Here is a 26,090-nt window from a genome sequence, read left to right as displayed (position 1 = left end):
ATGATCTTGTGTCTTCGGTAGTAAAGGAACAAAACAACATGGATTGTCCGTTTACAGCTCACTTTATTTCAGGTGATGAAGCCCGCTTTCTCTGTATCAAATGACTTACAAATACTTCAGAGGATCTAGGAAACTTTACAGTAACTTAAAGACATACAAACATCAAAGATCGAGTATCTCAGGATCAAATATCAAGTTAACCCCCTCAGGGAAAAAGTTGTGTGATTCCCCACTATCTGATTGGTCGAGAGTGTAGCACGGGTCTCTGGACCATTCACTGAGCGGTTAAATACATGTAAAAGTCCTCATTCAAGTAGTCTGCTACACAGCCGTTCTTAGGGTCGTCACGCAACGCTCCTCCCTCGTTGCGTGACGACCCCAAGAACGGCTATGTAGCAGACTATCATGCGAGGGAACACGCGTGTACAGGTCGCACTACGATCTATCTCCACATCTGACCGGTTGAGAGTGTAGTGCAAATTTTCCAGACCAGTCGCTGAGCGTGGGGAAGAAAACCAAAGAAAAACTTCAACCTAATCGCTTAATTAACATTCAATCGAATACTGCTCCATAACATAATATAAATAACGAGAAGTGCCTCCAACGTATATACAACTGTCTTTTGATTTTGGCTTTGTGCTATATTATTACACAGTTCTAGCGTCTTGAATGTATGGCAGGAGAAGTATTTCCCAACAATGTTCGCAAACGAACAATTTCTTCTTGGTATCTGCAATATAAAAAGAGAGAGGGATAAGATGGAGAGAGAGAGAGGGATGAAAAGCTCATAAATGACCCATGACGCTGTGAACATCGCCAGAAAAGTCGAATCAAAGTGGATAGTACTTATTTTGATGCGCTCAGCCGTATCAAATGAGCTGTCGATCACGACTTTGTGTTTTCGGACATCTGATTGGCTCACGCCCCGAACGACATAGAGCACATTCTTTCTTTACTATTTAACAAATGGTAAACACCACAGCGTACACTATTGAGTTATGGATGCACGCGGGAGGTTTCTAAGTACGAAAGAAGCGTAAGAGTCGCTCGAGGCGATAGCCGAGAGCGACTCTTGCTTCTTGAGTGCTTAGCAAACCTCCTAAGTGCATCCATAACTCAATAGTGTACGCTGTGGTGTTTACCATTTGTTTTATAACATAACATTAACACATTGTGGCTAAAGAGTTCCCTTTTATAACAAATCTTACGTGACCAGAAAAAAACAAGCGCGCGCGGAAAAATAGTCTTTGCATTTGCTCACGTCAGCAGCGTACACCCATGGGCAAATGGGGACGCTAAATTGACCAATCAGAGCGCGCACTTTACTTTGGTTATGTTATAACTGAAAATGGCGGCTTGTGCTAGAAGGGAGAAAGGTCTTTACGCAGCTTTAAACAGCGCATCAACAGCTGACGTTCTCCCTCGCAGTGTCAAAAAGAGAAGAAAAGCATCGAGCCAAATGCGGGAAGTAGAGCGTCTTATCGCTCGAAGGGAAAGTGCTACGGTGAGTTAAATTCTTTCGGAAACATTTCGGGCAAAGCAAATAGTCTAGCCTATCACTTAATATAATTTTACCCCTCGTTTACTTGTAAAGGATCGAAGCCCAAACAATTGTCCTCGTACAAGACTGTCTCAGTACATATCGCTACTTGCATAAGTGAAGGAGAAGTTTAAATTAACATCTCGGCATTTTGCTTGTGCTTTTATAACGCAGGGTACTGAGTACTTAGTTTTATGGAAGGGATATTCTCCTTATGACTCTAGCTGGGAACCGGAGGAAAATGTCACCCTCGATTGTATCCGGTATGATGGGCTGACTTTTTCTACAATTTTAATCTTACTAAACGTTCATAATTCCTTGAAACAACCTTATTAAGAAATAGAAAAGACACTTATTTTTCATACAATATGTTGATCAACGAAGTAATTCTCTCTACTAATCCTTTACTTAGTAGTAGATAAGTTAGTAGATAAGGTTATTTCTCACATTTTCGCAGAAAATCTGAATTACAATGTGGTTACAATTATTTAACAAATGTATAAAATTACATGCGTGGATAGGGACTGGGCTACAATGGGTTTAGAAATACAAGATAATTAATTAAATACTTAAAAATTAACATTTAACTATGTGGGTATGCAAATATATATAAAAAGAAACTATTATTTGTTGAAGGCTAAAATAATCCTTGGGAAAAAGCTGCGCGCAGTCTTTCGGTCCTGCATTTAGTCACTGAAAAATTGCTAGCGTTCCTCAATTGATACTGATTCACTTGCTTTCTTTCTTTCGGGAGATGTTTAAAAAGTGGCCCTCCTCTTGAGATGTTTTCAAGAGTTTTAACACAGAGTTCACTACGTCTTTCAACTAATGTTCTTAAGTTAATGAATTGCAGAGCTTCTGGGTAAGATAAAGTAGGTACTATGATTGTGAGAGCATGCTTCTGTATTCGTTCTAGCTCTTGTGAAAGGTAGGAGGGGAGGGCGTGGTGCCATACTACACAGCAATATTCAAGAACGGATCGTATCAGGGAGATATAGATAGTGGTTAAATCATTCATCTCCACACCCCCTCGACAGAGTACTCTGAGTATGTGTAGGCGTTTAGAAGCCTTGGTGACAGTAGCTTCAATGTGATTGTTCCATTTTAAATTATTCTGAATCACCAGGCCAAGTACTTTGTGTGAAGTTACAAGCTCTAATTGTTGATCGCCGATCTTCAAATGAGGGAGTTCTACTCCACTATTTTACGTGCAGATTACTAACATGTTATCATTTTAAATCAATGTTCTTTTTTTCAGTAGCATTCATAGCTTTTGACTTGTGCTGACATTCTGTGTAACATTTCATAGTATCATCAAAGTTATAGCTGCTGGGAGTTTTTATTCTTATAATGTTCAACTCAAAATAATGTTTTTTAATATCTTCTTTCTTATTTTTGTTTCAGATTATTTGAGAATCCATCCCCAGCAGAGTTAATAGTATTTGATGATTGTACAACTCTTCGAGTGGCGGTAGAGCAGCACTTAAAATCTGAAACAAGGTTACCTGTAACAATTAAATTCCGAGGGGATGTGTTCAGGTGCCTTTTCAAAAACAAAGGCATTGTGCAGGATGGTTGGCATTTGCTTGGCAAAGCTGACTTTCCTGCCAAGTTCTTTCCCGAGTTTTGGGATCACTGTGCAGATTCCCATGGCCAGGGAATAAAAGTATTTTATCCCATGAAGGTCAAACATTTTATTTCTTGGTCAATAAGGAAATACAATGTGGAGGATTGCAGTCCATCTCCAAGGGCTTTTCAGGAGAAACTTACCTTCTCCTTCATTAAAGTAGCTCTTGGACATGCCTCTTAGCCCATTTACTCAAAGACTTCTCGGAATTATGTGTCAGGCAATACATTTATTTTTGTGTCTCTGTCCCTTGAGAAAACGAATGGAATTGTCTGGTTATTCCAGTATGAAGGAAGCTCCTCAGATTTGTTTACATTCTACACAATAAAGTTTTGGATTTTTTAAAAAATATGACCGGTCTGGTCTTGAGAGTAAAGGGGTTAAGGAAATATTGTTAGGGTTACATCCTTACATTGTATTTACATGAAAAATTCTGAAGGGTTTGAAGCATGTGGCTTTTTTGGTCTCCATCATACTAGCCTTACAATATATCTATATATCAGGGATGTAGCAAAAGTTTTTAACAGGCGGGAATCTAGCAACGACAGGTGGGTATTTGGGCCAAACGCCCACTATAGCGTGCCTTTGGCGTCCATTATTTTGCATACATGAAATACAAATACCGCTGACCATTGAGCCTGCATAATGGACGACTGTTTACTATCCTTTCTGTTTCGGTGAGACAGCAATGAAGGTGTAAACAAACGAAATAAATAAATAACAATCTCGTGACAACATTTAAAAACATTTTGGAGAAGGAAGTTGTGCTTTACAGCCGGAAAAATTGCGTTCACAGCCGGGTAATTTTCCTGGCTTCCGGCTATTATCTACATCCCCGTATATATATATATATATATATATATATATTGTGGGAGGAAAAAGACACGTAAACTACAAGTTCATCCCTACAAGCCTGTTTCGTGGTCGCCCACTCATCAGGGGATTTAATTCTCATTAAATCCCCTGATGAGTGGGCGACCACGAAACAGGCTTGTAGGGATGAACTTGTAGTTTACGTGTCTTTTTCCTCCCACAATATATACTTCGCTCTACTTCTATGTATTGAGCACTGTTCTACGAAAATCAAGTCACACTTTATATATATATATATATATATATATTTTTAATTATTTTAAATTATTTATATATTTTAAATTATACATTTTTTTTTACTTGTAAAGTGTTATCTTGAGAAACATCAGACTGTGAGCTTTTTTGTATTAAAGTCTACAAGATATGTTGTCATACTATGTGGGTCTTTTAATCTCAAGCAGTCAAGCTCAAGTCCAAAAAATTTACTGGAGTAAAGAGCCTTTTGTGCTCTCGTTTTCAATTATTTTAATTTCTTATTTTTTACTTGAGTTAACTGAAGATTTGGAACAGCTGTACCTCTCACTTGGCAAAACTGATCTTTCTCCAGTTGCCTTGTGTATTTTTTTATTGCTTCATTTTCCTTTTGGCAAGAGGTCATAAGTTCTTTTTCCTTAAGCATTTCCTGGAATAGGTCTTGTTTTTCTTTTTCAGCGTCCTCATATTTATTCTTCCATTCCTCAATTTATGGGCTTCTGCTACTTCCAATTTTTCTAAAGGGTGTTTATTTGCGATTTCCCGTATTCCACTGACACAATATCTTTTTCCAAAACTGCAATAGTTTTCCACTTTTCCAAAAACTCCTGTTGCTGTTTGATGGTACCCATTTTGTTGAAATATTTTCTTTTATTTTCAGCCTCAATACAGCTACAGGCTTTAGACAACTGTGATTCAAGCCTTGCACTTGCGCTGTTTAGACGAAATGCAGTTCCTGGTATATTCAAATTTACTAGGTCAATATACCGTACCCCAGCACCGAGGGTTCCTGAAAGCAGATATCTTCTCCAGGTGGCAAGGGCCTCTAATTTCACGACCTCATTGTCTCTTTGACATTACTCCTTGACATAATTAAACTGTGTATTTTGGCACTCCACTAGGGAAAGAATTTCTTTTGATTGAAAGACAGACGACATTTCGAAAATTCGCTTGGTGCATGTAGCATAAACAATACAAACGTAATAACATTGGCACACCTATGAACTTTCTTTGAAAAAACCCGCGAAAAGTTCGCAGAAAGTATGGGTAATTTCAGCTCCAGTCTCCCTAGGTAAAATCAATGCTTTACTTTAACGCCTGGGGAATTGTTTTGTTAAAAATGGCGTACTCGAAGGTGAAAGCGGCAGCTTTTCTCTCTCGAATCCGCCATAGAGTGTAGGTTATGTCGCGTTTATCGGAGCGACAAGTGTTTTCAGCTTTGAAAACCGAACCCATCTAGTGAAGAATCGACGAGATATTGTGCACTAAAACGAAGTGATGTTGGAATTTACTAAATGGATAGAAGGTAAGGTCGGTAGTGTTTACGAAGTAGCAGGAAACAATAATGTAGTTTGAGTACATTTAGCGCTTTGCCCCAGGGTATTTCAAAATGGCGTCATAAAATGTTACTTTACAAAATTCGTGAAACCAAACCGAAAATGATGAGTTTTCTCCCAAAACAAACTTCGAAACAAATTTTAGCAACAGTAGTCTTACACTCAATAGGAGTTAGCTTGAGCAGTTTCAAATATTTTTATTAATGAAGGAATAAAAAATTACTCTTCATATGTTTTCAGTAACACGAGAGACAAATCAGCGCTTCAACTGCGCATGTCGCTTCGACTTTTCTGGCGATGAATTATAAAGCTTCGCCCCTGGCTCAACCCCGGCCCCCCTGTCAGACACACACACAGCCCTCCCCGTCACACACACTCATACACACAGACCCCCCCACCCCGTCAGACACATACACACAGTCCCCATCCGCCACACACACATACACAAAGCCCCCCGTCACACACATTCACACAGTCCCCCCCCGTCAGACACACACATACACACAGGGGGGTAATGTCTTTGCTTCATCAGCACAATCAGCCTGTTTCATCAGTGCCTCCTAGTCAAAGCAGGGAAAAAAGATTCTGTGGCCAACAATCAAAGCAAGGAATTCTCATTAGATAATCATTAGTACCTTTTCAGATTTGTGTCTATGTAGTGCTGAAGCCGCGCAAGTTGTTCTTCCGCCATAATGCAACGTGTCATCAGTGAAGCGCGCTCACTTTCCAGGTCTTGCTGAATGGAACAAAATCAAAAATGAAAAGTATTTTTATCACGCTTTAAATAAATTAAGACTGACCTGAAAGATTTCAGCAGTTAGGCCACAATGTTTGTTGCCCTCTTCTTCCGACCACCCAGAAATCATAAAATAATAGTTTGGTAAGATAGATAAACTTATCAAAGGGGAAACTAAACTAAGGAGGAACGATAATGGCTAAAGATGGAAGAGATTGACACGGATTGAAAAGCCAGTTGTCCGAGATTGGTGGAATCAGGAAGAAGTCATTGTCTTGTCGGTACCTGAGTATTCAGGGTGAACTCGCGAAGTTGCTTTCGGAGGTAGCCCCAACCCATCTCCACTGTTGCCTGACCTGCTGGTAACAACCTAGCAAAGAAAACAGACGCTTTAAGAAAACTTATTGGATTGGACTTATCAGAAATCATTGCAAGGAGCTCGTATGAAAAACAAATCCGCAAACGATATCGGCGTTGTGTCTTGCGATAGGCAGAGCAATTGAAACAATATATATATATATATAGCTGTTTCGAAAAAAAGGGTGTTGAAAAGGCGTAAGGGCCGGCCATTTACACGACGTCTAACCCAAAACGCGGTTTTACGCAAACAGTGGGCCTCAGGGTTTATCTCTAAGAGGGTTGATTTAATCAGATAAATGTCCTTCCACTTTAAGCTTTCGCCCTCTTGACACTGTTCGCAAGAATAAATGTTCAGATGAGAGGTTCAGCTAAATTGAAGATTGCTTGGGTTTCGGTTTTGTTAAACAACGGCTAAACTTTGTTTAAATGACCGGCCCTCAAAGTTCACGTGACAACCGACCTCAGGATTTCAGGGAAATCTAAAAAGAAAAGTCACTGTCAGAACAAAGCACCGTGGGTTTGAAAAATTTATTTATTCGACTTGTTTTAGCTTTGGTCCAAATAAAATGACGACAGCAACAACAACTACAATAAAAACGTCATAAGAACAAAGAAACTAAATGCAACTCACAGTTGATCCGGTTGCTCGTCATCCGTTGTAGAACGCCAGGTGTTGGAAGCCAACTGGAACAAAGTTAATAATGCGAAATTAATAACCTGTTTAATCAAAACCATAATAAAATTCTCGAACATGATTGGTTATCACCAGCCCGATTTGAGCACTATCTGGATGGTGTGGGCGTCGCGCTTGTACTTTTCCAGTGTAATTCAGTTTCCAGTGTAATTTTCCAGTGTAATTGGACAGTACACGTCATGTGCGAGCCTTCTTGACGCGCAATCCGCCGAGTTTAACGGTTGTTTTTTCATGAAAACGTATAACTGATAAATAGTTAGTTTGTTTGTATAATTGTGTAATAGTTTTGATTAATTGGTAAAAGAACTTCGTGTCGTCCAATACCCGTAATTAACAAATCGAACTCCCGAGATTTTGTCAGTCACTCGTATGATTACAGACCGAACTGGACTCTGACCATTACTAACTGAAGAAGTCTTCTTTTAGCTCCCTTTTGTCACAGTCAATACGGCTTATGCCGACATGTCTAATTCTCGCCTTGCGAATAAACTAATAACTGGTAAAGAACTTCATAATGTGAACCATTCAGAAATTTGCTACTCCAACAAAAAAGAACCAGAACTAAAATAAATATGAATATATAGCTCAGTAAGCCGATTTTACCTTTTGTCTTAGGTCATCATTGCTTCGTTTTAATTCTTTGAGATCCGCAGTCAGTTTGGCAATTTCACGGCTCTGTTTAAAAAAAAAAAAAATACAGAGCAATGACGGGGAAAAATACGCCTGCTCTCAATTGTTTCACAGGAAAACACTGTACACCACAACTAACCTGAGCAGTCTGCAGTTCAGTCTCTGAAGGCAAATACAAACTAGCTTGGTTAGTCTGTGGCACTGATCTTGCTTCTTTACGATCAATGTCGTATCGTAACATTCTAAAAGAGTAATAAAAAAATGTCAATTATGAACGAGGCGTATTGGAAGAGGGGGTTGTACCCTGTTTTTGTTTATGGGGGAGGGGAGGGAGGGAGAAGCATTTATTGTACTTGCGTACACCTATAGTCAATGTCGTACCGTAACATTCTAAAACGATTAATTAAAAAATGCCGATCATGAACGAAGCGTAATGGAACGGGGGTAGTACCCTGTTTTTCTTTAGGGGGAGGGGAGAGAGGAGCATTTACAGTGCTTGTGCGTACCTGTAGGCTGAGGATAGGTTCTCGTGCTTTTGTACCAAGTCTCTTATGGTAGCTTTCAATTCTCGCAGTCTGCTCTCTAAGACCTCTTCCTTTTTCTCGTGTGAATCTCTGATTTGTCTGACCATCATGTCAATGTACCCCTGAAATGACTCCACTGAAATCTGCTTCTCGTTCACCTTTCCACAGAACTCCTGTGAAAAAAACGAAAAGGAATGTTAACATCGATATGTTTTTGGAGCTCATTGGCTGTTTGTTGGCATGTTTTTGATTCTTAATCCAGGATTATAAAATAATAAGCGAGTAATACGCCATGTTGTCTGAGAATCGTACAGGAATGATGCTACGTTCCCTGTAAAAATGAGTCTTCGAGAAGTTTCTTGAAGATTTGGAGTTAAACGAGTGCGAGGGAAGAAGAGACTGTAAGAAGCTCTGACATCTCTCACCGCAATATCATGAATATACTGCTGAAGTCTGTTGGTATATTCCGCGCTGAGCTCTTTAAGGCGCAGGTCCAAGTTGTTATTCTCTTCCTGTAAACGGTGCCTTTCGCCGTTGGCGGAGATTAATTCCTTCATAATGCAACAGAATTATAAATATCAGTTACATTTTTAAAATGAAAACATTAAAAAAAGACTTACTGTATTTAATTTCTCCTTAGAATATCACCTCTGAATTACACATTAAGGTCACGAGTATAAAGAAAATGATCACCAATTAAAGAAGCTCCTGATTATAAAACAAATTCTCCTTGTCAACATTTTGGAAATGTAAAGAGAACGGTATGAAGAATATGCAGACTGATATTAGCGTGTAAAGGGTTAAGGGACATTATAGTGAGTGACACTGTGATTTTACGTTCAGCGCGGTAGGAAAGGCACTTATCTTACTATGTCTCTCTTTGGCAAGGAGAGCTAATGAGAAATTACAGTAAAAACAAAGCAAACTGCTTGAAGCGCGGGAAAACGCGGAAAAACACGGGTGACCAAGTCGCGATTGGCTTTAGTTTTGAATCTGATTGCTCGAGAAAGTGGCGCGAGTTCTCGGACCATTTACAAAGCAAAATAAAGCAATATACCATGGAACGTGTTCTGTTCTTCTTTACTTCGCTTTCTAAACTGAGTAGATCACAGAACAATATGGAAAACGCCATTAGGACGTTGAGCAATAGAATCTTATCCATGAATGGCAACCATCTCAAAGCTTTCGCTGTTTCTTATGAGCAAGATTTTATAAAGATTTCCCTCAAAAGTCGTGCTACGATATGGAGGCGACAGTCTGAATAGAAAGAGTATGGGCGTTTCTTTTTTGTCGGAATGAAAGTTTGCCTTTCTTGGCAATGCATGTCCTCTAAATATAATTTTCCCGGAGGAAACTCTAACTAGAGCAAGAAAAGCATTACTTACAGAAGACTGAAGGGCTAACTTCCGCTGAATCACTCGAAAAGATTCCTTGGAGTCTTTCAGCTCTTGTGCCAATTTGGATCTACAGAAACAAATCTTTTCGTTTTCAAAAACAGCAAATCCCTGTTACTAAGACCATCCTTACGTCTATGAAAAGCTAGTAGTTGGAGAACAAATACAAGAACAGAAAAAGCTCCATACATTCTGTCTTCCAACTTGACCAATTCTCTTTGATGTTGAGTCCTGAGAACCTCCACTCTTCCTTCGCGTTGTTGGTTGTTTTGAAATAACTGAAAAAAACAAAACATGAAAATGTTAGCAACCAACATGGGATCTCTATAAAGCCTTAAACTTCTTGCAATTTCTGACAGGTAATTCTCCAAACTGATGCCAACACATTCCTCTGCTATCAAGTACTGTAAATTTGTTGCTTTTTCTGAAGAATGCCTCACTGAGTGATAATTCTCTTTATTTTCACAACCGGTCAGTTGACTTCTTAACGAACCTCTTGAGAGAATTTGAGTACGGATCACTTATGAGATAAGACGAGTTAATCAACTGAGATTTTTGTTTTCCAAATCAGAAGAATTTCTCAGCTAAAAAGGTATAATTACAAAGAACTTACAACAAAAACCAGAATATTGGTGGAAAAGCCTCCAGATGAATGAATAATAAATAAATGATATGAGGAAAAGGCTACATCCTTTAAATCTTTAGATCAAATTTATATTAATTTACCTGTTTTTCAAGTTCAAGCTTCTCTGACTGTAAGGAAAGCAGGCTTTTGGACAAGTCATCCTGTATTCAATGAATATTCAGAAATTTAAGATTAGAATTAAACCATTAATAAAACTCCAAGTCTGTTTATGAACCAAGTGGCCCATCAGGCTGGCACTTAACTCTGATTTCCACAACATGAATCAACTAGGGGTATTTCTACTCCCCCCTGGATGGGATGCTAGTCCATTGCAGGGTTACCCCCAGCATTAGATCTGCCGGTACCCATTTAAACACCTGGGTAAAGAGAGGCACTGTGCGTGTAAAGTGTCTTGCCCAAGAACACAACACTATGTCCCTGGCTAGGGCTCATACCTGGACCACTTGATCTGCAGTCGAGTGCACTAACCATTAGGCCACCATGCCTCACCAAAAACCATCAATACTGAACACATTTTACATGTCAACAATTACAGCACAAAGTAACAAAGTTTGAATAGGACACTGATTAAAGTCACTACCTGAACATCTGCCCACCCTGCCCACCCTCCCCTCCCCTCCCCTATCCCAACTACAGTCAACTGATAACGAGTTAGGGTTAATAATGGGTTAGGGGAAGGGTGGGTGAGCAGTTCATCAGACACTGACATTGATCCTAGAACTTTACTTCAACAGTTAAATGAAAGAACAATAACAGCTGATGCAACAAATGATGTTACCTTTTCACGTAAAGAGCTCCTTGAAAACTTGCTGGCCAGTCTCCTCAGTTGGTCATAGTACTCCTATTGAAGGAAACATCTGACATTATGTTATTTCATTTCATATTCCCTTTTCACTTAATTTACAAGTCAGATTGCTTGAGTCAATTTATAGACTGATATTATTAATATAAAACTGTGATCATGCTGAAAAGGATCGACTGCTGTTGGTAACAGTGATAGAGGCATTGACAACCTGGTTGGGACTCACAGCCGCCTACGATTAAAAAGCTTGACATGGTTCAGTCAACATTACAATACTGACTGTGGCCCTTTCCAGGACTACCCTCTAACAACTAACCTGCAGAACAGGTGTGATTTTGGCATGCTAGAGCTCAGTATTTTCTTGGTGAAAATGACAGCTGCCATCTTTGAAATGACAGCTACCATCTTTGAAAGAAATTTGTACCAGGGGAGTGAAAGATGGTCAAAAGGAAGGGAAGGAGTGGGGCAGAGGAAATCTTTCCCCTCCCCCTCCCCCTCCCCCTCCCCCTCCCCCCACTGTCCACTCTAATACTAGATCAAACATAGGTGGTTGGATAAATGACCATGAGCTTCTAACACTAACTTGTCAAATGATGCCTTCAATGCAGGCTAACTAATGGTTGATTACACTAGACAAACAGCTCATCCATGCTCTTGGTGTAAAAAAATACATCATTAGCTGACAACAAGAAAGTACTAAAAGTAAAGTCTTTTTTTTTTTCCAATGTTCTCAACCTTCATTGTTTCAAGCTCCACAGCTTCTTTATCACTCTGCAGTTTTTCCTTTGTGTTGAGCAGTGTCACAAGTTCCAAACCTAACTCTTCGTTTTTAGCAACCTAATAAAAACATCACGAGATTATTCAGAATAAAATTAAAATTATTGAGTGTTAGGTTCACCCCACTGTGGGAGACTAAATAGCTTTTTTGGTTTAGTGTGCAGGAGTCAAGGTTGATAAGTTTCAATTGGAGACCTTAATTACTAACATATTGTGTTGTGTTCTTGGGCACGACACTTCTAATCACCCTAACAGTGCCTCTCTCTCTCCAACACGGGGTATCAATGGGTACTGGAAAACTGTTGGGGAAATATCTCGTGACCAAATGATGGGGATAACTTTCTGATAGACTCCATGCATCCTGTCTTACCCCTATTATTATTTTCAGGGACTCAGGAAAACTATTTTGTCAGTTTTTGTCTGTTAAAATGCAAGTACTCTGATTCATATGAGGTGGTCAAAAGCCACTTGCTCAACCTTGTGGTTCAAATGTCAAACAAATTTAGACTATTTAGGCCCAGCCTGGTCCTTTGTGCACAACAAGTTTAAATGTATGACACCAATTTTTTGACATAACCCTTACAATCATTTAAATAGCTAGGCCACTTTTGATATCTTAAAATTCTAGCATGGCTCCAAGGCAAGGGGAAGTGAAACAAAATAAACTAATTATTCATCTCTCAACCTTGGTGTGATTTCTTTTGTTTTATTCCCCCAAGCCTTGGAGCCAAGTTTGAATTTTAATATATTAACAAAAATGGCCTCTTGCACCAATGACTGAGCTGGGAAGTGAAGGAGGGACTTACCCATACTCTAAAATGTTAGGGGATGATCTACAATGTCTCTTTTGCCTCATTTAGGCCTAACATCCATGCCCTACCTCTCTTTGGTAGTCTGCAGTTAACTGAACATGGCTGGTCTTCAAAGCAATGTACTCATTTGCTAGCTCTTTATGTTCTGTTTCCATGACAGCAAGATCTTCTTTAGCTGCCGTCAAGTCAGCTTGAGCCTTATCCAAAAACATCTGAAGTTCCATCACATTATTCTCTAGAGCAAGCACCTGAAATGAAGTTAAAACAAAACCTTAACTTTTAATTTCCATGTTTTAAATTTACCACTCAGGTACTCAGAGGATAGTTGTTCAAATTTACTGGCGTAGGATCTGCGCAAAGGGAATTTTAAAGTTACACAAAGAAAACCTGAGTCCCATGACAGGATCTGCTCCTCAGCCATCTGTAGCTTTCAGTTCAAGTTTGTATGCTTTACCAACTGAGCCACAGAAAACTGGGTGGTGAGCTTAACTAAGCCACATTCTGTACACTAGGTTCATAAACTAAAGAAATAATTTGGATATATCAACAAAGTTGAAATGGTAAATTGGCCACTGTAACGATTACAAAAGCTGACGTTTAGAGTGCTAGCCCTTCGTCGGAGGGAATAGAGGAATTGTGGGTTGTGTGTGCTTTTAAAGGCAGAAAAAGGAGCTACGTTATTGGTGGGAACATGGCAACAAGAAAAACAAGAATAAATTTGTGGAATGAAAAGTGTTCGCTGATCCCTGTGGGATTTAGACTGCCGGTTTGAAAGATGAGCTTTTGTTCAAGATTTTTACGGCTTTCCATGCTACCCAAGTGTAAGGAAAGACCGCAGATTGCCATATGTTGCTTAGAATGATTAGGTAAATTAAAATGTCTAGCAAATGGTTTTGATTTGTCCTTGTAATTCATAAACTAAAGGCCTAACCTGCATGCTTCTGCAGGAATAGTATCTTTGTTCAAACTTGGTAAAAAAATCTTAGGTAAAAACAATAGCTATCTATATACAATTATATTAAATAAAACTATCAATATATTGTCTTACAAGATTGCAGAGTGAGAATCCAGTGACTCAAATACACAATCAAATCACTGTTTAAATACACTTATTAATCTGATTTCTCTGGCATCCTCAAGCACTGCTGTAACTTAAAGAGTTACACAAGTCATAGGTTGTTGATCATTGAGTTGTTGAGTAGTTGCATGTTTGATTCAGATGACATAACTTATCTGTAAGCAGTATTGTAGGCTGATTAGCTGTGATGGTTAAAAGAATTGCACTGTGTAAATTGGACCTCTGAAGGAACTACTAGACTATATTCCACCAACAGAAAATTCCTCTTTGAAGTTACCTGAACAGTACTGCATGCCGCACCTACCTTATTGTTGAGATCAAAGGTAATAGCTTCTGTATCTTCCTGGATTCTGTTGTTTTCCAACTGAATGTCAACCAATGTCTTGGAAATCTAATGAATATCAAAAATATAAAGTTCACACAACAAAGTCAGTCACCCAAAACACATCAACGAGAGCCTGTATTTCCAAGTTTATCGATAATTCCATTAATCAGAAACACAATTATGGCAATTCTTTAACCCTCTACACCGTAACATCAGTATGCATATTCTCCATACTGTTCTCTATACATTTCCTAAGGTGCTGACAAGGAGAATTTGTTTAACAATCAAGAGCTTCTTCAGTTAGTGATCATTTCCTTTATTCTTGTGAACTTACTTTTTAATTCAGGGGTGATATTGCGGTACTAGTCATTCTTAGGCGCTAAAGGCTCGAATAAATGAAAAAAACTCACTCAATGATAGTTTTGAAAAACTGGTGTTGAAAGGGTATATCCCCTCCCCATATCTATTTAAAATATTTAAGCACTTGTAAGTACTTTTAAAAAATAGCACACTTAGCATCTCACTTTCAGAAAAAATTAATCATTCTTTCCCATCTCCCCATGAACTAAATTGAGTCATCACATTTCTTTTTAAAACTTTAGTACATAATTATCTAGGAATTAAAAACAGAGATTTCATTAAATTTTTTTTAAAACCCAAAGGACTGCCTGCCAATATTGGTGGAATTGGAGGGCATCTGTATAGACAATCACGGGGCTGTATAAAAGTGATCTAGATATTGAATTTAATAATCGACTTTATTTAAAGAGGGTAGAGACATAACAGCTTGCGCTGACAAACCAGTGACAATTTTGACAACTATTTGAAAAAGATTTCATGAAAGCAACAGTGGGTTACCAAGTAACTTATAATAAGCTTAACTGAAACCCCTGATACAAGAAGAAACCATCAAAGATGGCAGCAAAACAACAAGAAACAAACCTGTAGTTTTTCTTCCTCACTGGAGATCAGCTTTGAAGAGAGATGTGTCTTAGAATTCATCAGTTCACTATATCGTGTCTGTATCTCTTCAAGCCTTGTGTATAACTGCTCATTTTTCTCCTGTAACTTAAACTATAGCATGCAAAAAAAAAAAAAAATACTATTTTACCAAAAAGGGCAGTAATGTCACAATCTGATTGGCCAATTTGCTGTTGTCGATAAGAGTACAGACAAAACTGTTTGCATCAACATGTCATGCACTTATCATGCACTGAAAGAAGAGTTTTATTTGACATCAATATTGTGGTAAAAAAACAAATAGACAGTGGTTCTGCATAGTCCGTACTCTTATCAACTACAATGTTTGTCATTACAGTGATCAAAATTTGTTGCAGACTCACTTGGCTGTGCCTCGTGAGTCCACAACATTTTGACCACTGTGATGACAAATGTTGTTGATAAGAGTAGTCAAACCATGCTAAACCACTGTAAATTTGTCAAATTACGTTTGAAGATACGCAGCATCGCTAACAGTTACTGCAACATCAAATTTGAAATGTTATGATTTATAGCAAAAGAATGTTACAGGGCTGGTGCACTTTCCTTTAACTCTCATGAGTGACCAAGACAGAATTTCTCCTTACAATATCAATATATTATCAAGCAGACAAGTAATGAGAATAAAGAAAAATATCAATTAGGGCATAACTGGTTGATCTAATACAAAGTTATCAAATTTAAACTCACATAATCAGGGTTGTATTGCAAATAATAAGGAGAATGACTTATTCATCAGACTTGGTAGTGAAAGGGTTAATTAACATTAAACTTACATTTTCCTGTGTGAGTTGTGCCATTTGATCTCTCAGTTCCTGTGCTCTGCCTTGTGTTTCTCCTGTACCCAGACTCCTACCACCCCCAGACATTTGGATGTCATCTTGAAGTTTTATAATTAGGGTTCGATACTGACATAAGAGTTCCTGTGTGCATGGAGATGAAAAACAACTTTTTATTAATCACACTGTCAGCAGTAAACACACTCTTCTAAATAACTCAGAGAGTCAAGATCATTTTTCTCCTGGTCTCATTTACTCATAGAGGATTGATTCCCAACTAAACCTCTCTTTGAAAATCATGTGGTTTGGTGGTCACATGAAGTTACATGTTCAAAGTGTTGAAAAGGAATGTTCATGGTGATCATCACTGATGTTTTCTACAGCCTCAGAAGAAGTCAGCATTGTAGCTGTGAAATGGTGATATCCACTTGGATGGTCTAAACATTGGTGACAGCATGGACCAGCACCATTTGACTCTGCACCTATTGACTTGCCTGCCCCAGCATCACTTCTCACCCCTGCAAATCAAAAACCTAAATTTACACAAACATACACTTACACGAACATACCTTTGCCATAAAGTCATTAATAACAGGATAATTTTGTACTTGTGCCAGCTGCCCAGCAGTTTTGAGTACAGCTGAAAGACTGGAACTATCAGAAGGGTGCAATGTCACCAATGCTTTTGTTTTACAGTTTCCACCAAGTGCATCCTTCAGTAACAAGGTCACTTTAGATTCTCTGAAAAGTCAAAACAGTGAAAACCACCATAATAGTATAAGTTAATAAGTCTAAGTTAATAGTACAATTATATTTTTAACTTATTATCACCATGCACATAGCATTAGCTCAGATATAACTTTTCTAATTTTTTTCAATCCCTTGCTAGCACCAATCACTTGTTATGATTGTTCTCCTGAATAAAGATAGAAGTGTTCTGAGAAAAAAAAAAATCACACCTTATCCCCAGCCCCTCCCCCCACCATTTGTCAAGTTACCCTGTAAGTTCACCTGACCCATTTAAATTCCTCAGTGGAGAGAGATGCATTATTAACCCAGTCATGGCTGCAGCTTTTGTGAAAAACTGTGTTTTGAAGCTAGTCGAGCAGATTTTGGGTCACTGTTGTGGTTTCAAAAGCTCAAACTTACCAAAAACCCATTGACAGCTCATACACTCGACGGCCTCTTGATCCAAATGCAAAATGGCGGCCTGAAAATCTCGGGAACACGCAGAAAGCAAAATTTCGAGATAGTTTTTGGGTTGAAAAGTAATGCCCCACTTACGACTTTTACTTTTCTCTCTTTCTCCTGCCCTTTTTTTCCCCTCTCCTTGCCTGAAGTTTCTCCTCACTTGCTGGAAATTTAGTAGGCTTCATTTTGGTGTACAGATTTTTTAGGAAACTACTCACGATTTTCAAACCACATGCTCAGAAAGGTAGGTGGGTAATGGAACAAGATTTTCGTGCAGATTTTCAGGTCAGTTACATGGTTTTTTGGCTACTTCTCCAATCTCCTTCACTCAGTTGCACTCATTCTGGTATCGTTTGTAAGATATTTTCAACCTGTTCAAGTATGTGCTCAAAGTCACGCTCCAGGGTTAAAAGTGATGATGTCACAAGGCGTAGAAAGGGTGTGGGTCCACATGGGCGCACTGGACGTCAATAGATTAATGAGATGCTCTGTTATCCATCTTACCTGACCCTCCCCTCCCTCCCCCAGCATTTTGTCTGGTTTCCCTCACAGTTTACTGGTATCTATTTGTACTCCTGGGTGGAGAGAGAATGGCATTGTTTTTCCTAAGAATAAAAGGGGATGACTCAGACAGGGGTTGGACAGAGACCTGTTGATCCAGAGTACCACACATCAACCAACCACTCAGGCAGATGTTCCTCTCATGTACTAGAGTCAAAAACTCACCCATAATCAATGATTCTTGTAGACTTTGGAGCTGCAGCTAATTGTGCCACAAGATTCTCAAATGCAAGTAGAGACCTATTTAAAGTAGGACCTTCCCTCATGCGCAGCTGTGTTGGGTCTTCAGCTAGTTTTTCAGCTCCAGGTAATTTTACCACTAGAAATCGAGAATTAAAAGGATCCTGACCATCTTTTGGAACCTTGATGTAGAAAGAAAAATTGATTCCAGAAGAATGAAAGGTCTTTGCACATGCACCCTGCCTGGCCAAATTTACATGCATGTGACATATACAGCTAGGTGATTAACAAACCCATAACCCCTTAAAACCCTAGTATCAATATCTATATTCTTCATACTCTTCGCCACTCATTTCCTTCAGTATTAAAAAGGAGAATTTGGTAAACAATCATACTGTTAGCTTCCAAGGTTGACAATCACTTCCTTTATTCTGATGATCTTAGTGGATGAATCAGCAGTATTACTCAGGGCTCAACACTAACTTTTCAACTTACTAACCAAGTGGCTGGTGACAACTTAGATGTTACAACAATTTCAGTTTGTTTACTAGCCAAACTGGCTAGTGGAAATCCAAAGCCACTAACCAAACCTGAATTTCTTCTAGTCTGTGACAACTGTTGGCTACTGTTGGTGATTGCATGCTGATCACTCTCAAGGTTAAAAAAAAAAAAATTGAACAGTTCTTTTTTTCAAGGTTTAAGGGTTAAAACACCACTATGACAGCTCCCACACAATATGGCCTGTTTTGCTTAGATTTACTGTAAAAGTTTTTTCTTGTAACACTGGTAAAAGGTAAATTAAAGAGTATGATAGAAGAGAAGTTGTAAATTTAAAAGAAAAATAAAGGTCTTGGTTAAGACATGGTAATTGTGAAGTACAGCTCCCTGAAAAACCTTGTAAGCCAACTGTCAGCAGACAGATAACCAAGAGGTTGCTGACAAGCTACCAAAACAGGTTATCAATATCGATATACGTTAGAATTAACAATTCAAAACAAAAATGTGACTGTACTTGAAAGCATATAATTATGCTTTAAAATGTTAAACTTACTTTGCTTACCTTTAGTCCCTTTTTAAATCATTTGATACCACAATTTGATGACAAACTTTTCACTGTAATCTCTTCAACTACATTTCTGCCAACAAATTGACAGATTTTTTCAGGGAGTTGTTCTTCAAAGTTACCAGGACTTACGACTTGTTAGGAATCTGCTTAAGTATTTTGTAACCTGTTTTGTACACTCACCATTGACATGTCAAGTGAGAAGAACACTGTCGTTCTAGTTTCAAAATCTCTCTGTCCCATGGTTCTGTTGGACCATGCTTGACGAAACATATTGGTACACTCTGCCGCATCAACAACCCTCTTGTAAGAGGCATTCTGCACATGCACACCATTGCGTCCATCTTCCATTACATCAACATATGAGTCTAATTACATATTCAATATGATTATAAAATTAGAAGGGTGTAGTGAGGCTACTGTGTCATACAGTTCTTTATTAAGATCAAACTTTGACAAAACTTATGTGCCAATCAATTTAAAGCTTCCACATCCCATCCCCCTTCAGATTATACAAAAACATCTGACTGTCATCATCACCCTGGAAGTAGGGAATGTCAATAGACCACTTTTATAAATGGCTGCCGGATTAATATTCTTTTGTTTAAATTTAAATTAGCCTTTCTGGCCTCGTTCTTCAGTACAAAATTCAAAAGAATACATTATCTCAAGTGAGGCCAGAAAGGCTAATTTAAATTTAAACAAAAGAATATTAATTAATACGGCAGCCATTTTTGAAAGTGGTTAATAAGCCAATCTTCAAAAGTTCAAATGCTCAGAGGGAGGGTTGCTCAGGGAGGGGAGGGGGGGGACATTAAAGCTCCATATTGATTGATGCATCACTACGAACTACAAGAAACTCCGAATAAAGAAACCTTACACTACTACATGCATGAATTTCACAGGATAATTATTCCCAGTGACTCAGTTGACAAATTGCACGATATGAATTCATTAGTTGTGAATTCTTTGGTGCACATTCCACATTCTAGTATTGTAACATGTAGTACATATCCCTTGCAGATCTACTAAAAGCTAGCGCTCTTGGCAATTATTTTGACCAACGCTACATGTATCCTGTCCTGAAACATACAGACCTACCTTCGTGTGGAAGTAGCAGCAAATCTCTTAATTTTTCGTTAAAAACCTCGTAAAACTGTACAAATACAACTCCGTCGTTCGGATCGTTTCTCTGTACTCTTTGCTCCCTTCTAGCTGCCCTTTCACCTTTTATTCGAGTAAAAACAGAATTTATTATCAGAGGTATCAACCCAGCCTTGGAATTTTTCTCCCCTGCAAGAGAGACCGACTTTCCAGATCCTGTTTCTCCAAAAACCAAGACACAAACATTGTAACCAGCGATGAATAGTTCTATCAGTGGAGAGAAAGAATCCTTGAAGATATCAAAGGTCAGTGATTCCGATTTGTAAACAGAACCAAATATGTGACCAGTTCCATCACTTGCTTGCACGCGGGTACCCGAAAGATTTAGAGAGTAGTGCTCTCCCCTTTTGGGTGGTCTAATACGAGCTAAAACCTCCACATTCATTTAGAAATTTGTGAAAGTATTGTACATTTGAAAAGACGACAATCGACCGCCATTTTTAAAGGTGACACCTGTAGCAGCCTGGCCTGCTAAATATCGCGAGGCTACTAAGGTGACTGCAACTTTGAGTCAAGAACATTCAAGACGAATTTGAATGCATAGGTCAAAGAGACTTCTACGCAGAAATTGAAAAGGATGTTTCACAGTTGCGTAGCCTTGAAATTGTACCACCTACAAGCACTCAAGTAGAACTTTGTTAAATTTTCGCGACAATGTTTCCAACAGCAGGGTATTTCCGAAGTACAAACTGTCCATTCTTTGTTCACGGACTGTGCCACAGACCGTATTGCCATTTTCGCCATAGTAAACCCGGTACGTGGAAATCTAACATTTTCAGTGGTAGAAATTGTGCCTTTGTATGCATGTCCTTGGGCGGTAGTGTCAAAATTAATATTATCTTTACGTCTTAAGATGAAATTTAGCAGATAAAGAAATTCGTTGTGGAGTATTAAATATCGAAACTATAAACTTACAGTCATTGGTGAACGAAATTAATGCGGGTTATTAGAGTAGACTGAGAAAATTACTGTAACAGTAATTATTAATCTCTTAATTGTGGTCAAATGCCTTTTAAATATGAAAATGCGAAAAAATAATGAAGCTAATATCCAGCCACCTTGACCGAACAAGCTTGATTAGTAAAGGAGTATTATAATGCCAAAAATATTTCGCCTTCTTAGGAATTAAGAATGACTTGTTGACTTCTAGAACTGGGAAAGAAAGCCAACTCACGGCAATCATTTCTGTTTTCTATGTTTTGACTATATTCTGCCGCTTTTTGCGTTTCCATCACCGAAATTGTCCAAGAATTATGAACTTAGTTCTAATTCTATTTTTTTTGTGCGGGGAGTCAATACGGGCAATCCCAAGTGGGCAAGGTGTTCCTATCTTGCCTGCTTGAGTAGCCAATCAGAATGTGGAATTCACATCCTTGCCCTTGGGCGCTGCGACCAATGTAATAGACAACACTATTAACCAGAGACTGTAATCAAGCTGTAACACAATTTTTTTTAGCAGCTACTGCATAGAATAGCACACAATTGTTAAGTCTGGATGCAAGCCAGGAAAACTCTCTCTATTTCCAAAAATCTTCTATCAAGTCATCAGGTCTAATAATCCTTAATACTCCCAAGATTTAATTGTGAATTCTCCCTTGTATCTGCTACACATTTTCCCTATAAATTAATTACAATAATTTAGTTTTTGAGCAGGATAAAAAACTTCTACCTGATAAGTTTAAGTAATCTTATTACTTGTTTGCTGGATAATATGTGGAGACTGTGAGAAGAAGTTACATGTTGATCACCTCTGGGAGTTAAAGGGATTAAGGTCACAAGATAAAGGAAATCATCAATGTCCTAAGAAGCTCTCAGTTGTCAACCTTTTAAACCCCAACATCAGCATGCATATTCTCCATACTGTTCTCTATATATTTCCTAAGGTGCTGACAAGGAGAATTTGTCTAACAATCAAGAACATTTGGAATAAAGGCTGATAGTTTCTAAAGAAACTGTTAGGGGCTGCGTCAGTGGGGGTAACGAAATAATTTGGATATATCAACAAAGTTGAAATGGTAAATTGGCCACCGGAATGATTACAAAAGTTGACGTTTCGAGCGATAGCCCTTCGTCAGAGTGAATAGAGGAATTGTGGGTTGTGTGCGCTTTTAAAGGCAGAAAATGGAGCTACGTTATTGGTGGGAACATAGCAATGAGAAAAACACGAATAAATTAGTGGAATGAAAAGCGTTTGTTGATCCCTGTGGGATTAAACAAAGTTCATCTTTCAAACCGGCAGTCTAAATCCCACAGTCTAAATCCCACAGGGATCAACGAACGCTTTTCATTCCACTAATTTATTCCTGTTTTTCTTGTTGCCATGTTCCCACCAATAACATAGCTCCATTTTCTGCCTTTAAAAGCGCACACAACCCACAATTCCTCTGTTCGCTCCGAAGAAGGGCTAACGCTCGAAATGTCAACTTTTGTAATCAATATGGTGGCCAATTTACCATTTCAACTTTGTTGATATATCCAAATTAAGAGCATTTTGAGTTCACGATCATTGTCTTAATTCTCTTGACCTTAATGTTTGATTCAGGGGTGATATTGTAAGGAGAAATTAGGGGCTGTGAGAGGTCAAATGGTCAAGCCTCAAGATGGCCTGTGAGCCTGCAAAATCTTTTGGAGCCAGATTTTTTTTCCCCTGGCAATTGTTTTAAGATTCAAGGTTGTAGGTGGTGACGTTGAAAAAGGTTGTACGCAGAACCCTGAAGTTTGTGTTTTCCTTCTCTAACAGGACTCAAACCATCAAAGAACAGAGTATCACCTCATAAGAATAACACTGAACACCAATCAAACCGTGTTAAGACTACAACACCCAGTCCAGATGTATCTGATAGAGATAAACAGCCTGCTGAAGCTAGAATAACTCTACCAGAAGAAACAAAAAGAAAGGTAGAAACAGTGGACAGTACAAGTCATGAAATTGAAAACAAATTTACGACTCAAACAGACACAGCTTCTAAAAAGAGCATTCTGAAAAGAGGTAATGAAGAGCAGAATTTTCAGATTGATCAACTTTCTGTTGTTAAAGAATCTTTGCCCATGTTCAGCTTGGACATAAGTGAACCTGTGACTGGTTCACACAAGGTCAGCCCCAATCATGAGGGCATGAAAATGTCTGAATTGGACCCGGATGAATATGAACAACCCATTGCTTCTCTGACAGATGAAGAGATGAAAATCATTGGGTTGACCTCAGTTTCTTTATCTGGTCACAATCAAACTGCTGCAGGAAGCACAGATTTAGAACATATTTCAACTTCAAATGAATCTAATTGCACTGTTTCTGAAAGTAACTCCTCAGTTATGAAAAAATTTTCAGAGTCTGAAACCAAAAGTGAGGGTCAGATGAAGAATAACTTGATTGATGTTACTGCCACGGAATCCTATATTGCCAAAGAGGCAAGAATTGCACAAATCAAGGCTGATAGTTTAAGGAAAAAACTTGAGTCCAAAGCTGTTATGGAAAAAAATGAATCATCAGTGGTTTTGGAAAGTGCATGTACAGATGAGAAACAAGAACTCACTGGAGGCAAAGAAAAATCTGACATGCTTCAGGATAAACCACAAAGACGGAAATCTGTTCAGCTTCAAGTTTCTGCTGAAGGGGTTAAGGATGTGAAATATTCTTTGGACGTACTACCTTCTAAGAAAAGAAAATCCCAGCAGTTAATACCTTGTTCTTCTCTTTATGGTACTGCAACAAAGAATGAGGATAATAAGAAGGCCATGAAAAGGAAAGATGGCATTTCTAAACAGGAATATACAATACATGAGTTGTTTTTGTCGGCATCAAAGTCACTGGAACATACTGTTACAAGTAACTCTAGAAAATCATCTCTTGATAATAGTTCTAAAGACATAAAAAAATGCAAAGCTGTGTCAGACAGTCCTGTTAAATTAAAAGAGAAGTCGTCTGTCAAGCGGCTAACTTCAGAAAATGTCAATGCGCCAAAAAGAAAACTTAGTCTTTCTGAGACTGAAATCAATTTCTTTGGTCCTTCTAAAAAGCAAAACAAAACTGAGAAAGTGGAAAAACAAAAGAAAAGTAAGGTGGAAGTAACTCCTGTTAAAACTTTGAAACTCCAAATACCAGAGAACAGAGGATTGGAGAAGAAGAAGAAGAAGAAGAAAATGCAGAAAGCCAAACTTCTGACAAATGTAACTATCTCAAGTGATGACAGTGATTATAGTGGCCATACGCACGGTGGCTCAAACCATGAAGAGAATGATTCCCTGAGAAGAATTTGGGATAACTTTGAACTGCCACAAGATGAACTTACAATGGAGAAGGATTTACAATCACCAGTTAAAAAACAGACACAAGAATTGCCAAGGAAGAGAATTTTATCAACTGCATCTAATGACTCTGATGTGATTAAACAACCATCAATGGCTGATGCATTAGGACTTGGGAAGAAACAGCGAGTGGCACATATGTCCAGTCATGTAAGTTTACCCTTTGCACCCTAACATCTGCATGCATAATCTCCATACTGTTCTCTATAGATTTCTTGAGGTTAAATTCTGACAAGGAGAATTGGTTTGACAATCAAGAGCTCCTTTTGTTGGCAATCATTTGAGTTATTCTTATGATCTAAATGTTTGATTCAGCAGTAATACTGTATGGAGAACTTAGAAACCAATCAATCGTAGTGGTTAAAGGGTTAATTAAACTCATCACTGAGAACAAAAAGGCAGTCTCAACTATGGCAAGCAAAAGCGAACAAGAACGTAGCTGGAACACAATACAAATGCCCCTGCAACAAACCCAGTAAAAGCAAACCCCCCCCCCCCCCCCCCACACGTGGCTGCCCGCGGACCACCGCTGACTGCATTGGCTCAAGTTTAACTTCGCCTGAATTACATTCAGCCACATTGAGCTAACCGCCTCCCAGTTAGCTCAATAGATAGAGCGCTGGACTGCTGTGCGGGAGGTCGAGGGTTCGAGCCCCGGCCGGACCAACACTCAAGTCTTAAAATAATTGAGAAGAATATGCTGCCTTTCTATAACATCAAGAAATGGTTAGATATTCTAGTCTTCTCAGATAGGGACGAATAAATGGAGGTCCTGTCTCCTGCAGGGCTAGGGGTAGGAGACGTTAATTTCCCATGCACGAGATTACTGTTTGATGGATGTCCTCCCCTGGGGTGGGGTGGGTGGGATTGTTGGAGCTTAAACCTCGTAGGGGACCCATGTCCTATTGTTTCTGCTCCAGTACTTGGTACAAATCATTAAATAAATAAATAATAAATAAATAAATGTAACATTTGAATTTCTTTGATATGAATTTGAACTTTTTCGAAACTCAAGCCTGAGTTTTTCCAGATCAAGAGGTCAGAACATCCAGGTAAATAATATTGGTTGATTTTGCAGAGTCAGTCAAAATCTTAACATTTCCTCTCCCAAGATCTCAATTTTTAGTAATTCTCTTTATTATATGGCTGTCTCACAAGGACTGGGAACTACCGAATTCATGAATTTGATTGGCTGAAATCAATATTGAAAGCGGTCTAGATTTTCCCATCTAGACCGGCATCTAGACCGGTCTAGAAAAAAAAGGTACAAAGATCAATATAAAAAATTGGCATGTAAGACACAGCCATATAATAAACATCTTATTAACTGAGTTAGGTCAGTCTGTGTGGGAGAAACTTGACCTCGGTTGCTGGTACAGACCTCACTGCATTTGGTCTGTACTGGCGACCTCGGTCAAGATTCTCCCATCCAGACCTCCCGCTCAGTTAATAAGAACTAATTACTGTCTGAGAATTGGGTATTGAATCAACTCAATTATCC

The 26,090-nt window shown here is 38.7% G+C and overlaps 3 protein-coding genes across 5 annotated transcripts in view; 2 read left to right on the top strand and 1 right to left on the bottom strand.

Moving 5' to 3' along the window:
* Window positions 1-43: 43 nt before the first annotated feature.
* On the bottom strand, window positions 44-20,755 carry LOC111331517 (coiled-coil domain-containing protein 78). Its single transcript, XM_022936637.2, has 21 exons — window positions 20,222-20,755; window positions 19,304-19,488; window positions 18,043-18,239; window positions 16,695-16,866; window positions 16,123-16,269; window positions 15,290-15,421; window positions 14,327-14,413; window positions 13,013-13,192; window positions 12,091-12,192; window positions 11,332-11,394; window positions 10,634-10,693; window positions 10,097-10,185; window positions 9,899-9,977; window positions 8,939-9,064; window positions 8,496-8,686; window positions 8,129-8,231; window positions 7,963-8,034; window positions 7,297-7,349; window positions 6,591-6,675; window positions 6,205-6,305; window positions 44-730 (listed from the first exon to the last, which is right to left on the bottom strand). Exons 1-21 carry the CDS (start codon window positions 20,667-20,669, stop codon window positions 658-660), a joined length of 2,745 nt encoding a protein of 914 aa, XP_022792372.1. The 5' UTR covers window positions 20,670-20,755; the 3' UTR covers window positions 44-657.
* LOC111331526 (uncharacterized) lies at window positions 1,189-5,783 on the top strand. 2 transcript variants are annotated; one of them, XM_022936652.2, is made up of 4 exons: window positions 1,189-1,504; window positions 1,715-1,803; window positions 2,945-3,040; window positions 4,894-5,783. In XM_022936652.2, exons 1-4 carry the CDS (start codon window positions 1,349-1,351, stop codon window positions 4,925-4,927), a joined length of 375 nt encoding a protein of 124 aa, XP_022792387.1. In that variant the 5' UTR covers window positions 1,189-1,348; the 3' UTR covers window positions 4,928-5,783. The 2 variants fall into 2 exon arrangements, with proteins under 2 accessions (XP_022792387.1, XP_022792386.1); XM_022936651.2 differs by lacking the exon at window positions 4,894-5,783 and having other exon boundaries at window positions 1,201-1,504; window positions 2,945-3,516.
* A 43-nt stretch (window positions 20,756-20,798) lies between the features above and the next one.
* The window catches only part of LOC111331515 (uncharacterized), a 16,417-nt gene continuing 11,125 nt past the window's right edge, over window positions 20,799-26,090 (top strand). For both annotated transcript variants that reach the window (XR_015993596.1, XM_022936636.2), the window contains exons 1-2: window positions 20,799-21,038; window positions 23,025-24,739. Coding sequence is in view for 1 of the 2 variants with exons in the window: in XM_022936636.2 (XP_022792371.2) it covers window positions 20,939-21,038; window positions 23,025-24,739 (1,815 nt within the window). In the remaining variant the exon portion in view is untranslated. The remainder of the gene's footprint in view (window positions 21,039-23,024; window positions 24,740-26,090) is intronic.

Source organism: Stylophora pistillata, chromosome 11, assembly GCF_964205215.1.
Source record: "Stylophora pistillata chromosome 11, jaStyPist1.2, whole genome shotgun sequence".
In the NCBI taxonomy this organism is placed as follows: Eukaryota; Metazoa; Cnidaria; class Anthozoa; order Scleractinia; family Pocilloporidae; genus Stylophora; species Stylophora pistillata.
Note: the sequence above shows the minus strand (reverse complement) of the source record. Positions and strands in the feature narration are given on the sequence as shown.